This window comes from Sciurus vulgaris (assembly GCF_902686455.1).
Source record: "Sciurus vulgaris genome assembly, chromosome: 6".
In the NCBI taxonomy this organism is placed as follows: domain Eukaryota; kingdom Metazoa; phylum Chordata; class Mammalia; order Rodentia; family Sciuridae; genus Sciurus; species Sciurus vulgaris.
In genome coordinates, this window is record NC_136466.1 from 121163978 (window position 1) to 121180367 (window position 16390).

At 34.0% G+C, this 16390-nt stretch overlaps 1 protein-coding gene across 1 annotated transcript in view; it reads right to left on the reverse strand.

Moving 5' to 3' along the window:
• IPO11 (importin 11) overlaps positions 1 to 16390 on the reverse strand; it is a 192766-nt gene that overhangs the window by 130717 nt on the left and 45659 nt on the right. The window contains exons 6-7 of the mRNA XM_079144443.1: positions 8260 to 8392; positions 3437 to 3495 (exon numbers count right to left, since the gene is read on the reverse strand). Of these exons, the coding sequence (XP_079000569.1) occupies positions 3437 to 3495; positions 8260 to 8392 (192 nt within the window). The remainder of the gene's footprint in view (positions 1 to 3436; positions 3496 to 8259; positions 8393 to 16390) is intronic.

Here is a 16390-nt window from a genome sequence, read left to right on the forward strand (position 1 = left end):
GTGGAAAAATAAACATTTTAATAAGTTTTCTTTGTATCACTAAATTTGGGTATATAAACATCATAAAAGATGTCAATGTCATGTTCTTTTAGCAAAAGGTCTAGGTTTGTCACAAAACAATGGATGATGAAGACATTCCAAAACAATAATTAACTCGAGAATGCCATATTTCCTTTGTCCACAGAAATATACTATCAATTCATCAATTGCTGAATTTGAGAAAATTCAACTAGGATATAGTCAGATTTTACTTAGACAATCAATGTCACCATCATCATTAGAATTTAAAGTGCTGTTCTCAGTCTCAACATCTATTGTCTGATTCATCTAAAAAACTAGAAACAATTTCTCAAACATTTTTCTTTCCCTTCTTTGCCATTTTAGACAGGAAATAAAAAATTCTAAATTCTGAACTGTGTTAAATAAAAGCCAAAATGTAGAGGAAAACAATGACATTTCTAGTCCTTTTTTGGGGGGCGGGGGGTGCTGGGGATCGAACCCAGGGCCTTGTGCTTACAAGCAAGCACTCTACCGCCTCAGATATCTCCCCAGCCCCCTCTAGTCTTTTTTTTTTTTTTTTTTTTTTTACTTTCTTGAAACATGATGCATCATGGTAGACAACACAGCAAGAAAACTGCAGGACAATTAACTGCACCAATGCCATCTTTCTGTTGGCAATTCTGCTATTTTTCCATTTTCATATTATTTCTATCTATTTAAGCATAGTTGGGAATAACTGACAAATAATGAAGAGAAACAATTATTCATAGAATAAGAAAACAGCAAAAGGTTTCAATATAGAAGAAATGTGATCACTGAAATCGTGTATGTATCCTAACTTTATAAAAAGACCAATGGTACCACACATTAACTATGAGACAGAATTTTATTTTTTAAAAATAAAATTATCAGTCAGTATTCTCCAAAGATAGCAGAAAATTATAAAGGTCATAAGTTTTACATAGCTAATCAGGAGAATCAGAAATGTACAGAATTGAGCTGGAAATACAGCTCATCAGTAAGGCACTTGCCTATCATGCACAAAGGCCCTGGGTTTGATCCCCAGAACTATAGGAAAGGAAGGAAGGAAGGAGGAAGGAAGGAGGAAGGAAGGAAGGAAGGAAGGAAGGAAGGAAGGAAGGAAGGAGGAAGGAAGGAAAAGAAGCATATAGAATTATAGGCAGCTGACTAATCCGTAGTCCAAATAAGCCAATTCAACTGTTATACAATAATAGAAAACTCAAAATAACAAATTATAATTATTTGCCAACCTCAGTACAAAAATCATTATCTCCCTTAAATCTCACAACATCCAATGAGGTAGGTGCTATTATTTCATCTCCACATTACAAAAATAGAATGAGTATCAGTGAGGATAATACCCAAGACCATACTCTCAGAAAAAGGCCTCGAATCAAACTGAAAAAAATGGGCCTTTCTCATAATCCATAATCTCACCACCAACATATTTGCTTCTTAAGCATCTTTTAAGTTTTATGCTATTTTTATATCATTTGAAAAGCTGCCCCTAATTTGTTAAAATTTAATCCTCTTTCCAACTGGATTATGTCCCTTAAATGCTACAATAAGGCATGTACAACTGAGAAAAGTTGTATATACTTTTATATATACTAATATCTTTTTCATATACTAACATCTGAGACAGAAGACAGACTCAAGAAAGTTAAAAGCTCACAAAATACTAATTGTATTCAATGAAAACCACTATTTCATCTTAGAGGATTATAATCCAAATCAATTTGTTTTCACAGAAAAAAATGACAAATTTTGTCAATATTTTAGTTAATAATTTTGATAGTACTACTACCTATAATTACTGAGCTTTCTGACATATTGATTCTAGCTTATTATATATACATTATTTCAACAAGTAATTACTGAGCACTTGTACAGTGAAGTTGTTCCAAGTTCTGAGGTGCACAGTGAATAAAATAAAGTCTTTGCTTTCATGTAACTTATATTCTAATTAGGGAATTCAGGGTGAAATGTTCAGTTGGTTTCTAGAAAATCTTTTTTTGATATTATGGCAACTAAAATGTGTCACTGTCTAAAACAGGTTGTTTTATTTTTGCTGTATCAATATTATAAATCTGTATACTTTATAATCCAACATTTCCATTTTCAGGAAAATACCCTAAAGTATAAAAATACTCTTCACAGGTAGCCAAATGTTCATTCCAATGTTTTATCAATAATTAAAAATTGAAAGAACCTGTAAATCTATCAATAAATAATTAGCCATGTAAATTAGAAGAATCCTGTATATAAATTTATCTTTTAAAAAATTAGTTCACTGATTGAAATCATATTATCATTTAAAAATATGACATAAATATAACTGACCTGGGGAAACTACCCATAATATACTGAGTTTGTCAAAAATTTTCTTGAAAAAGAAAAAAGGAAGCAGCACGTAAATATGGTTCCATTTATATAAAACTGAGTACACCTGAAAGTATAGAAATAAGATGCCTCAAAGAATGTTTCTAAAGTTTAAGAGCTCTGGATAATAAAATTGAAAATGTTTTTATTTAATGTAACCTTTTTTTTTAAAAACTTTTTAAAATTATGAATGCTATCTTTTATAAAACAAATTAGTTATCACATTACAATGAGTTTTAAACTCTCTTAAGAACAAAGCCATTGCTTTAACCAAACTCTTACTAATAAATTGAAACCATTAAATATTAAAAACAAAAAACTGTGGCACTGATCAAATATCTGTTAGGGAAACCTAAAGACCCAAAGGGATGCATTTTTCCCCTCACCTCTAGTGCAGCACCCAAGGCAATCCACAGAAAATAACATTTTAGCTGATGTAAACTCACTGAGAAAACCAACAGAAATCTGAATAAGTACAAATACCATTTCATTTATGGGGGAAAATGTAGCTATGCATTTTTGTAAAAAAGTAGATGGCTATATACAAACAATGAACATTTATCACAACTTTTAAGGGTCTGTCAATGTTTTTCTCTCATACACTTATTTTTTAAAAACTGACATCAAAAAACATGTATTAATGTTATGATCAGTTGGAGAAATTCATTTTAAATACATAAAAACAAAAATATTGAGAAAATAAATGTCTACGATGAATCCAATATTATAATAGCATTCAAATTATAGGAGTTAATTTAAAATCATTTAAAATCAAATTAACACTGTCAATATACCATGGTATCATTTCTGAGAGAGAGGGCCTATAAAGTCTCCTTTATACAATAGGACACTGATGCAGTGAAAACAGACCAGAAGTGTAAAAGTTCACTCTACATACACAGAATGGTAAAAAACTAGATGTTCACTTAATAAAAACTTTTAAAGGAATGACAGATAAGAAAATTATGCTTTCAAACATTTAGGAAAAGACCACTCTACCAAAGCCACAAAGAAAATAATTACTTCTACTTACCATCACCTCCATATTCTTATGAGGTTCGACAAATCCATTAACAGTTAACTTACGCAGCACTGGAAAGTAAAGGTAAGTTTTACTTGGATCTCATTTCTTCACATTAAAATCATAATTATAATGTTAATCTAAAACCACTATTATAATAAAGACTGAACCATAATACCTAATCAAGTTTGAAGGTTAATCTAGCTTTATTCTCTCATTTAACAGATGAAGAAAGGTAACCCTGATTGATTGGGTAGTTTTAGTGGGTAAAAAGGAATGAAAGTCCAGTTGTTCTGAACCATAAAAGCAGTGTTATTGTCACTTATCATAGCTGCAACACAAAATTTAGCTAAATTTATATAACTATTAGTATTCTTATTTGAAACTAAGGTTTACTCTATAAATTTTAATACAGACTAAAAAACTTCAGTATTAGGCTACATTAATAGAACTATAGTGTCTCCTAAAAGGTATACAAAAATTATACTCATTTCAAATCTGGAATAGAATATAGTGCTCAAATGTGAGCATCACATTTTATGAGTAACTCTGACAAACCAGTGTACACTGAGAGACATATAGGATAACAGAATTCAAGTCAAAGCTAGATTTAAATCCTTGGTCTACTGCCTATAGCTATATTATACTGAGAAAGTTTTCTTCTGGATCTCATTTTCCTCATCTGTAAAATGTGGTTAATATAGGTTAATATATCCTACTTTGTAGGGTTATCAAAGATTCAACATTATACGTAAAACAGCACAATTCAGCAACAATAAGGAAGATAACAGTAAGAGACAAAATTTAAAGTCACTTTATAAAATAAGGATTGTTATCTATATTACTGAAGAATTATTCTTTAGTATTCATGAGGTAAAGGCACTGTGTTAAAATTAGGTTTAAAATGTGACTCTATAAGACCTTCCTTCTGCTTAAAACAATCAATTATATACTACTCAGAAGTTACTAAATAACAGGAGAAAACAGGGTTAAATTGAATTCCTTATTCTAGATATGCTCTTTCTCATCACAGGAATTTAGTACATGCTAACTGAGAAGATCATTTTTTTCTCTTTCCATTGCCTGGTTAACTTTTATTTGTCCTTTAAGATTTTAGCTCAAAGATCACTTTTTCAGCAAAGTCTTTACTGACCATATTAACAGTTATCATAACACTGTAAGGCCCAGGTCACAGATGTTATTTTACTCATACCTGTATGGTTATTTTTATTATGTCTATTTCACTGGTGCCAAGCACCTATAAAGTTGTTAATGAAATAATGAATGCACACATTTCAAAAGATACACAGGTGTGAAGTCAGGCAGAAATCACATGTAACAAAAATTCTCATCTTAAGTGTTTCTTCATTTCAGGCCATAAATTTGCAAGAAGAAGATTTTCCAGGACAGGATGCCTTTAAAAAGCCTATATGTATTTAAGACCTTGAGATAGGGATTGAAAAGCATAAAACAGGCTAAGAGATAAGAGTTAAAGCTATATTTTTTTTGGCAGAAGTTAGGCTATGTAATCAAAGCAAAAAAATAACACCATCAAAAGAACCCTCGACATCATTCTGAATGGAGAAAAACTAAAAGCATTTCCTTTAAAAACTGGAACGAGACAGGGATGCCCTCTTTTACCACTTCTATTCAACATCGTACTTGAAATACTAGCCAGAGCAATTAAACAGACCAAAGAAATTAAAGGGATACAAATAGGAATAGAAGAACTCAAGCTGTCACTATTTGCAGATGATATGACTCTATATTTAGAGGATCCAGAAAATTCCACCAGAAAACTTCTAGATCTAATAAATGAATTCAGCAAAATAGCAGGATATAAAATCAACACAAATAAATCTAAAGCATTTTTATTCATAAGCGATGAATCACCTGAAAGGGAAATGAGGAAAACAACTCTGTTCACAATAGCCTTAAAAAAATTAAATACGTGGAAATTAATCTAACCAAAGAGGTAAAAGATCTCTACAATGAAAACTACAGAATATTAAAGAAAGAAATTGAAGAAAACCTCTGAAGATGGAAAGATCTCCTGTGTTCTTGGGCAGAATTAATATTATCAAAATAGCCATGCTTCCAAAGGCACTAAACAGATTTAATGCAATTCCAATTAAAATCCCAATGACATTCCTCATAGAAATAGAGAAAGCGATCATGAAATTCATCAGGAAGAACAAAAGATCTAGAATAGCCAAAGAAATCCTGGGCAGGAAGAGTGATGCAGGAGGTATCAATACCAGAACTTCAACTCTACTATAGAGCAAGAGTAACAAATCAGCATGGTATTGGCACCAAAACAGACAGGTAGACCAGTGATACAGAAGACACAGAGACATACCCACATAAGTACAGTTATCTCATACTAGACGAAGGTGCCAAAAACACACGATGGAGAAAAGATAGCCTGTTCAACAAATGGTGCTGGGAAAACTAGAAATTCATAAGGAGTAAAATGAAATTAAACCCCTAACTCTCACCCTGTACAAAACTCAACTCAAGGAACCATTTTACACCCAAAACACAAAGAACCCAATTAATATATGGGCTAAGGAAACGGGCAGACAAGTCACAGAAGAAGATATACCGGTGATCAACAAATACATGAAAAAGTGTTTCTTATCCCTAGTAATTAGAGAAATGCAAATTAAAACCACCGTAAGATTTCATCTAACTCTAATAAGAATGGCTATTATCAAGAACACTAGCAATAATAAGTGTTGGCGTAGATGTGGGGAAAAAGGCACACTCTTACATTGCTGGTGGAGTTGCAAATTGGTGCAGCCACTCTGGAAAGCAGTATACAGATTCCTCAGAAAACTTGGAATGGACCCACCATTTGACCCAGCTATCCCACTCCTCGGTTTATACCCAAAAGACTTAAAATCAGCATACTAAAGTGAAGCAGCCACATCAATGTTTAAAACTGCTCAATTTACAATAGGTAGATTGTGGAACCAACTGAGATGCCCTTCAATTGATGAATGGATAAAGAAATTGTGGTATATATACGCAATGGAATATTACTCATACAGAAGAATAAAATTATGGCATTTGCTGGTAAATGAATGAATTTGGAAAATACTATGCTAAGTGAAATAGGCCAAGCCCCAAAAAACCAAAGGCTGAACGTTTTCTCCTATAAGTGGATGATGATACATACTGGGGAGGAGGGGAGAAGAATGAAGGAACTTTGGATGGTGTAGAGGAAAATAGGGCAGGAGGTGTGGGAGAATGAAAGATAGATGAGACAGACAGTATTACCCTATGTACATGTATGATTACATGAATGGTGTGAATCTACATTGTGTACAACCACAGAAATGAAAAGTTGTACCCCATTTGTGTACAATGAATCAATATGTAGTCTGTAAAAATAAATTTAAATTAAAAAATGAAAAAAAGAACATATTTCTAAAACAGGATGTCTTTATGTGTAAGAGTTAAAAATAAGGTAACAAACTGTATTCACACCCAGTTTAATAAATAAAACATTACTAAAAAAAATTACTGATAAGAAAAAAAAGAACACTTGAAAATTCATTGTTAAATATAGCACTATAACGTTTTGTATATGCACTCTTACATCCATTTCTCTCAATTCTTTCTGCGTAAAATTCTCTCTTAGGCCTATACATTTTTTTCTTACAGATGACGACTATAGTTGGGCACTGTGGCACATGCCTGTAATCCCAGTGGCTTGGAAGGCTAACAAAGGAGAATCTCAAGTTCGAAGCCAGCCTCAGCAACTTCATGAGGGCCTAAGCAACTTGGCAAGATCCTGTCTCAAAAATTTTAAGGTTTTAATGTGGTTCAGTGGTTAAATACCTTGGGTTCAATCCCTGTTAACCCCCCACTGCCAAAAAATAAAAAAAGAATGATGACATCATCATCTTGGCTCACTTGTAGAATAGCTTTTGTCAACAATCCCTTAAAATCATTTTCATATGTGTACACAGGAATTGCCAAAACATGCCAACAATTTGGAATTTGTCTAGTTAATAAAAGTGATACATTAGGGGAGTGTCAAGAATGTGTGGTGGGATTCAAAGGTATGAGGGTGAGTATGATAAAACAGCTTGTAAGTAAAACTGAGACTGCAAATAAGTAGTAGTAAGAGAGAAACACAGTTTACATGAGATAAAAACAACAAAAACTAGAACTAAAGAAGTTTTACTAATCAGAACAGGAGAGGGACTAGAAGAGAAAGACTAGGAAACAAATGTGTGTGTTTTAGAAAGAAAAGGAATCTTGGAATATATTCTTAAAGATAAATAACTCAGGGAAGATGAAATAGAAATTTATGTTAAAGGAATGCATATAAGCAAAGTTTAGGAAGGCACAGGTTGATAAGTCCTCAAGCACTTCTAAGAACCTTAGTAAGCCTAAGACATAACCATGAAAGATGAAGTTTCTGTGGGAAAGGATGGCTACAAGATTAAGATCAATCAAATCTCAAAGACTTCAGAAAAAAGTTAGCAGGACAATGAGAGGTATAGGGGCCAAGAATGAGAATAGTAAAGTAGAAACAAATAGTGGAGGCCCATGAAAGGAATATATTCAGGGGCATGAGGCCACAGTAATACGAATTTAAAAAACTATCTACCTCAACTGGTGGTACTTTCAAACTTGAGGAACACTAAGAGGAGGAGTTTTTCTCACAAAAGAAAAATGACCAATAAGCCCTTGTCTCTCAGAAAGAAATTAAACTATTTCTATCAGAGCAATCTGGAACAGAAAATCTACTCATAGGAACTATTTGGTGATTGTTCTGAGGTTTACAACTTCAAAAAGAAATATATCAAGATTACTGGTACCTTTTAATGATAGCAGAGTTCGCTCAAGTGAACTTAGAATTGCAGCTTCACTGCCAGAAGAAATCTGTTGCAGGAATGTATCTGTATGATGATTCCACAGAGAGCAGGCAAAATTATAAATTCCAGAAGCTAACTACAAAAAAATAGCAACAAAATAGTTCATGACATATTGTAGATTTAGAATAATAATAAATTAGAACTACAAAATAATACATTTTTGTTTACCATAAAACACATTTTTCAATGAGATTTAAAATAGAGTATCTCTGGCAATGTTTCAAATATGTTTTAGTCACAATGCATAGCAGAAAGCATAAATTACACTGGCTGTTGCTCTAAACACACACACACACACACACACACCCTGAAAATACTAAGTTTCTTGAAACAATACTTAACCTAATATCTGCACTGCAGTTACATATTTTCTATTTTTACCCACCCCCCCATCCTGGGTTCCCAACCTCAGTTTAAAAAACAAGTTACAGACTGTCCACTAATTATAGCAGATAAATCAATATACTATATCATACGAAGTAGTCAAACTTTTATGTTCCAGTTCTATCCAAAGAGCTTTGGGATATTTAAACCCAGGAACATACAAACCATATGGCTTCTCAAGCTGCATCCCTAATAGTGCACCACTATTTAAAAACCTGACTCTCACAACAATAATAATGTAGTAAATAAACCTCTGTCTCACAGTGTGGCTAGTGATCATTAGTGTACTTCAGAATATTTTTTCTTATTCAAGATTATTAAAGTATATCACTTTGATTAATTAAATATTATTTATAGGCTAGGAATCAGAAACCAGTCAGAGAGGAAATCCTGTCACCATAAAAAAATAGAAAAAAAAATCCACTTTCCTTGTATTATTTTAATTCAGTTTTTGTTTATTTTTGGGACAAGGTCTCACCTTGTTGCCCTTGAACTTGGAATCTTCCCATCTTAGTCTCCCAAGTAGCTTGTATTAAAGGCATGTATCAAATTAGACTTTTTATTGGCCTGTGCTTACAGGTTTAAGGAAACAGATTCCCCATAGTCCCTTGGTAACTTTGCACACATCCACATAGAAGACACAGAGCTCTGAGTCTTGGAACACATCTTTTTGACTCCCGAGAACACAAGAGAATGTAGGGTTTTCAAAAAAACTGACAAAAACTCAGTTACGCTGTCTTGGGACAGCTTCTCATCAATTCTCAGGTTCTGAAGAGGTATAAAGGTTTCTGTCCCATTTCTCTTGAAAAAGAACTGCAGATTATAAAACTGCTTCTCAGTAATGGGGTATCCCACAACTTGCACTTAATATACATACCCTAGTGTTGCAGGGTCATTCTTTCTAGTGTGTAAAACGAAGCTGGTACCTTCTGCTAACTTCCTTTTTATGTCAATTAAGTAATCAACTATCTGAATCCCAAAGTGGCCCTCTGATCTTGCACCTACATGAAGGAAAAATAGGCCCAAATGTCCATTATGTCAGCTCAGGAACTGTACATCTCAACAAAACCCCTAACGCACAAGCATAAAAATCAAGAATCAATGAATGGTATGGTATTAAACTAAAAGGCTTCTTCACTGCAAAGTAAACAATCAAGAACATGAAGAGAGAGCCTACAGAATGGGAGAAAATCTTTGCCATCTGCACCTCAGATGGAGCATTAATCTCCAGAACATATGAAGAACTCAATGAAACTTAACACAAAAACAAAAACAAAAAACAAATAACCCAATCAATAAATAGACAAAGGAACTGAACAGACATTTCAAAAAATAATATGATTCAACTCTATTACAAAGCAATAGTAACAAAAATGGCATGGTACTGGTACCAAAATAGACAGGTAGATCAATGGTACAGAATAGAGGACATGGACACAAAACCCAAATAAATACAATTTTCTCATACTAGACAAAGGGGCCAAAAATATGCAATGGAGAAAAGATAGCCTCTTCAACAAATGGTGCTGGGAAAACTGGAAATCCATATGCAACAGAATGAAATTAAACCCCTATCTCTCACCCTGCACAAAACTCAACTCAAAATGGATCAAGGACCTCGGAATCAGACCAGAGACCCTGCACCTTATAGAAGAAAAAGTAGGTCCAAATCTTCAACTTGTTGGCTTAGGATCAGACTTCCGTAACAGGACTACCATAGCACAAGAAATAAAAGCTAGAATCAACCACTGGGATAGTTTCAAACTAAAAAGCTTTCTCTCAGCAAAGGAAACTATCAGTAATGTGAAGAGAGAGCCTACAGAGTGGGAGAATATCTTTGCCACTCATACTTCAGATAGAGCGCTAATTTCCAGAATCTATAAAGAACTCAAAAAACTCTACACCAAGAATACAAATAATCCAATCAACAAATGGGCTAAGGAAATGAACAGACACTTCACAGAAGAAGATGTACAAGCAATCAACAGATATATGAAAAAATGTTCAACATCTCTAGTAATAAGAGAAATGCAAATCAAAACTACCCTAAGATTCCATCTCACCCCAATTAGAATGGTGATTATCAAGAACACAGCTGTTGGCGAGGATGTGGGGAAAAACGTACACTCATACATTACTGGTGGGGTTGCAAACTAGTGCAGCCACTCTGGAAAGCAGTATGGAGATTCCTCAGACAGCTTGGAATGGAACCACCATTTGACCCAGCTATCCCACTCCTTGGCCTATACTCAAAGACTTAAAATCAGCATACTACAGAGATACAGCCACATCAATGTTCACAGCTGCTCAATTCACAATAGCCAGATTGTGGAACCAACCTAGATGTCCTTCAATTGATGAATGGATAAAGAAACTGTGGCATATATATACAATGGAATATTACTCTGCCATAAAGAATGATAAAATTATGGCATTTGCAGGCAAATGGATGAAATTGGAGAATATCATGCTAAGTGAGATAAGCCAATCTCAAAAAACTAAAGGACAAATGATCTCGCTGATAAGCAGATGAGGACATATAATGGAGGGTGGGAGGGTTAGCGTTAGGGTTAGGGTTAGGTTTAGGGTTAGGGATAAGGAGGGTGGTAAGAATGGAGGAAGGAAGGACTGTATAGAGGGAAAAGAGGAGTGGGAGGGGTGGGGGGGAAGGGAAAAAAATAACAGAATGAATCAAACAACATTGCCCTATGGAAATTTATGATTACACAAATGGTATGCCTTGACTCAATGTACAAATAGAGAAACAACATGTATCCCATTTGTTTACAATAAGAAATAAAAACCATGGGAACTAGTTTCAACAACAACAACAACAAAAAAATAATAATAATATGAATGGTCAACAAATATAAGAAAAAAGTTCAACATCATTAGCAATTAGAGAAATCCAAATTAAAACTACACTGAGATTTCATCTCACTCCAATCAGAATGGCAATTATCAAGAATATAATAATAAACAATGGCAAGAATGTGGGGGGAAACGGTATACTCAAACATTGCTGGTGGGACCCAAATGGGTGCCACCACTCTGGAAAGCAGTATGAAGATTCCTCAGAAAACCTGGAATGGAACCACCATTTGACCTAGTTATCCAAGGACTTAAAATCAGCATACTATAGTGATGTGGCCACATCAATGTTCATAGCAGCTCAATTCACAGTAGCTAAGCTATGGAACTAACCTAGGTGCTCCTCACAGGTGTACAGATAAAGAAAGTGTGATACATATACACAATAGAGTATTACTTAGCCATAAAAAAGAATGACTTTATGACTTTTGCTGGTAAATGGATGGATCTGGAGACTATCAAGATAAGTAAAATAAGCCAATCCCAAAAAACCAAAGGCCAAACGTTCTCTCTGATGTGCAGATTGCTGGTTCACCTGACTGGACAAGAGGGAGTGGGGTAAGAGAGGGGGATGGGAATGGGACAGTAGAATCAATCCGATATAACTTTCCCATGTTCATATATGAATACACGACCAGTTTAACTCCACATCATGTACAACCCCAAAAATGGGAAGTTATACTTCATGTATGATGATATGTCAAAATTCATTCCACTGTCATGTATAACTAAAAAGAACAAATAAAAATTTTTTTTAACAAGTGGCCCTCTGGTCTGCAGACTAGAACATCACTCTGGAAAGCAGTATGGAGATTCCTCCAAAAACTGATGTATGAGTGCTCCCAGCTATGGTACTGACAAAGGAATAGATAAGTATTCCTTGGTACTTATCTAAAAAAACTAAAATCAGCATACTATAGCAATACTGCCACCTCAATGTTTATAGCAGCACAATTCACAATAGCCAAATTATGGAGTCAACCCAGATGCTCATCAATAGATGAATGCATTAAGAAACTGTGGTATATATGCACAATAGAGTTTTACTCATGAAATTATAGCTTTTGCTTATAAATGGATGGAAATGGAGAACATCACGCTAAGTGAAATAAGTCAGTCTCAGAAAACCAAGGGTTGAATGTTTTCTCTCATATGTGGAAGCTAGAGCAAAATAAGGGAAAGAATGAGGGGAGGATCAGATATCAAAAAGATATAGGGAATATCAAAGAAGATGATCAAGAGGGAAGGAAGAGGACAAGAAGGGGTAGGAAATGCAAAATGAATTCTAAAAATTAATGCTATGTGCATATGTAAATATGCCACAGAGAATTTCAATTTTATGCATAAGTAGAAATAATCAATCGAAAATAAATAAATAGATGAGTTAAAGGAAAATCGGTAGAGAGGAAGAAGAATAGGGGAGGGAGGTGGGAAGGGAAAAGGGGAGGAGAATGAAATGAAATCAAATTCCATGTATGTATGATTCTGTCAGGATGAACCCAACCATTATGTATAACTGCAATTGTCTAATGAAAAATTTAAAAATGCAAGTGGCCCTTTGTATCTTCACCAACTAAATCAGTCAGTTATAGGCCTTGGCCCTCTTTTGTGGATGTAATTGATAACAGGGTCAATGACTACTTCTCAAGTCATTTTTGCATATTCTCATATTTCAAAGAATAAGATCAAATTATTTAAATCCAAATGCTTCATTATAGCCCAAATATCATAGTTTTGTAGCATAAGCAGCAATATCATAAAAAGTCTAAAAATTTTGCAACTGCTATAAGAAAACAGGGTCAACATGGTCAACATTCCAACAAACAGGTGCAGACAATGACTTTCTTCTTAAGACTCCTGAAGTTCAGGAAATAAAAACAAGAATTAGTAAATGGGATAGCATCCAATTAAAAAGCTTCTATGTGATAAAGGAAACAAGAGTGTGTAGATAGAGTCTACAGAATGGGAGAAAAATCTTTCAATGCTACTCTTCTGATGCAGGGTTAATATTCAGAATATAGAAAGAACCACAAAGCCTAACACCAAAAAAGAAAGTAATACTAATAATAACCTAATCAATGAATGGGCAAATGAACTAACAGGCATTTCTCAAAAGAAATACAGATGGCCAACATAAATGAAAAAAAAAAAATGATCAACATCTTCAGGAATCAGGGAAATGCAAATCAAACTACACTGAGATCTTAACACACTCCAGTTAAAATGGCCATCCATCATGAGAATACTAACACTAAAACTAACACCAATACCAATACTAACAAAAAATGCCGACGAGGATTCAGGGAAAAAGGAACACTTAGGCAACGTTAGTAGGATTATAAATTACTAGAACCACTATGGAAATGACAACAATCAAAAGACTAGGAATGGAACCATCATGTGAACCACCTATTCCACTCCTTGGTATTTATGTAAAGGAAATGAAATCAGCATACCACAGTGATACATGTGTCCCCATATTTATAGCAGCACAATTCACAACAGTCAACTAATGGAACCAGCCAAGGTATTTGTGATAAAGAAAATGTGGTATATCTAACAAAGAAGTTTTATTCAGCCATAAAGAAGAATGCAATTATGTCATTTGCTGGTAAATGGATAGTACTAGAGAACATCATGCTATGTCAGACTCAAAGTCAATGATCATATGTTTTCCTTTCACATACAGAGGTAGAGGGGAAAAAATAAATAAATAAATAAATAAGGTTCTCATGAAAATAGAAAGACCAGTAGGGTAGATGAAAAACAGGCAGAGCGAGGAGGGAAGGAAAAGGGGAGTTACAAGAAAATGAAATCAACCAAATTACATAATGTGCATGAATGAATCTATTATAATGAATCCCACTATTATGTATAAATATTGTGAACCAATAAAAAAAGTTAATCTGAAAGTGACATCTTCTCTGGAAGTAATCTTATAACAAGAAGCTAACATTCAATTTCATCAGAAAAGAAACAATCTGAAGAAGACAAAAAAAAGCTTTATTTCATAAAATGTGAAGAAATAATCTAAAGAAAAAAATGCTTTACTTCATAAAATGTATGAACTTATAACTTTAGTAAACCATATAATTAGTATCTTTCATAGTAAGTAAAATTCTTTCAGAAAATAAAAGGCTAAAGTACATGTCCAGAAATTAGAAAACCCATCATTCTACAATCTTTAATATACTTACTGTGTAAGACGTGGTTGTACTGGGGACTGAACCCAGGGGCACTCTACCACTGAGCTATATTCCAAGCCCTTTTTATTTTTAAATACAATCTCACTAAATTGCTGAAGCTGGCTTCAAATTTAAAATCCTCCTGCCTCAGTCTCCCAAGTTGCTGGGATTATAGGCATGCAACTCCATGCCTGGTTTTGTACTTTGTCTTTATGTAGTAAATAAAACTCAAAGGATGTCATATCCAAATTTCAAGACCAAAAAAAAATCATACTATGAACCAGCTTCTGACTTACAACAAAATGACAACCTGAGTTAATTTTACAGTCATTCTTTGCATCTCCTCCTTCAAACTACTGCTTAATCTTAACTTCTCCGTACAATTTAGTGTAGCCCTGTTCAAAATGAAAAAATAAAAGTTAAGTACCCCTGGGTTAAATCCCCAGTACCAAAAAAAAACAGTAATATTTTTTGTTTCATATTCCAGAAGCAAAACACAAAAGTAAGAACATCAGGCCTCTATTAAGGCTCCATTTCAAGATTTTTTTTTTTAAGCTAACTACAAAGAACTTCTAAACAAATAGGGATGATTAGCATGAAGAAGCAAGAGCATGACCCTTGACCAAGAGCCTCTCCTTAAGCAAAATGTAGTCTAAATCTTCTAAATCCTCTTTCTAACTTGACTTGAAAATTTAGACTTCCCTGTTTTTGCAACATCCAATTTTAGCAAGAATCTCACTAAATGTATATGGCCAAAATCCTTCCCTGGACATCTAATCACTCCCAATATCTAATCAGGTTCCACAACTTCACAACTCTCTAGAGGATATCTGATCTCCTGGCCTGCCTTCAGCAAGAATCCTGTTAGACTCGTTTAGTCAGTAACTTGCCCTCACCTCTAAGGTTTCCTCTTAGTAATTTTATATTCACTAACTCTTCTACCATCTCACACCCCTGCTACTTGGCTATGAATTCCCATCTTTTTTTTTGTATTTAGAATTGTACCCAGGTAGGAATGGTGGTGCACACCTACAATCTCAGCTATTTGAGAGACAGAGGCAGGAGGATCATGAGTTTAAGTCCAACCTGGGCAACAGAGCAAAACCCCATTTCAAAAATAAAACTAATAAAATTTACAGAGGTACACACAATCTCTCCTTTTCCTGCTGCAAAACCCCATTGACATAAAGTTTGCCTCAACCATCTTTAACAAGTATTTGAATAATTTTTTCTTTAACATCTTTCAACTCAACTATATGAGACAAATAAAGAAACTGGTATAAAGAAGAAACCCCTGCCAATTATCACGTGTCTACAAGTTCTGCATAAACTCTACCTGATCCAGAAAATATCAACTGATATATATGTATAGAAAGCTCAGATGAAAAAAAGTAATGAAGCAAGCAAGTAGGGATAAAAATATTCTTTCTACATTTTTTTCTAAAAAATGTGGAGGAGGAAAAAAATATTCAGTGAGACAATATGCAAATAAGCTATTTAATAAAACACTTTAGGCACTGGTTCATGCAAAACTCAGATACTTGTATTTTCTACTTCTAAGAAGTAGAAAAATACTTGTATTTTCTACTTCTAAGAAGAAACAGTGCCACCCACTGTTTAGTGACTTTAACTGA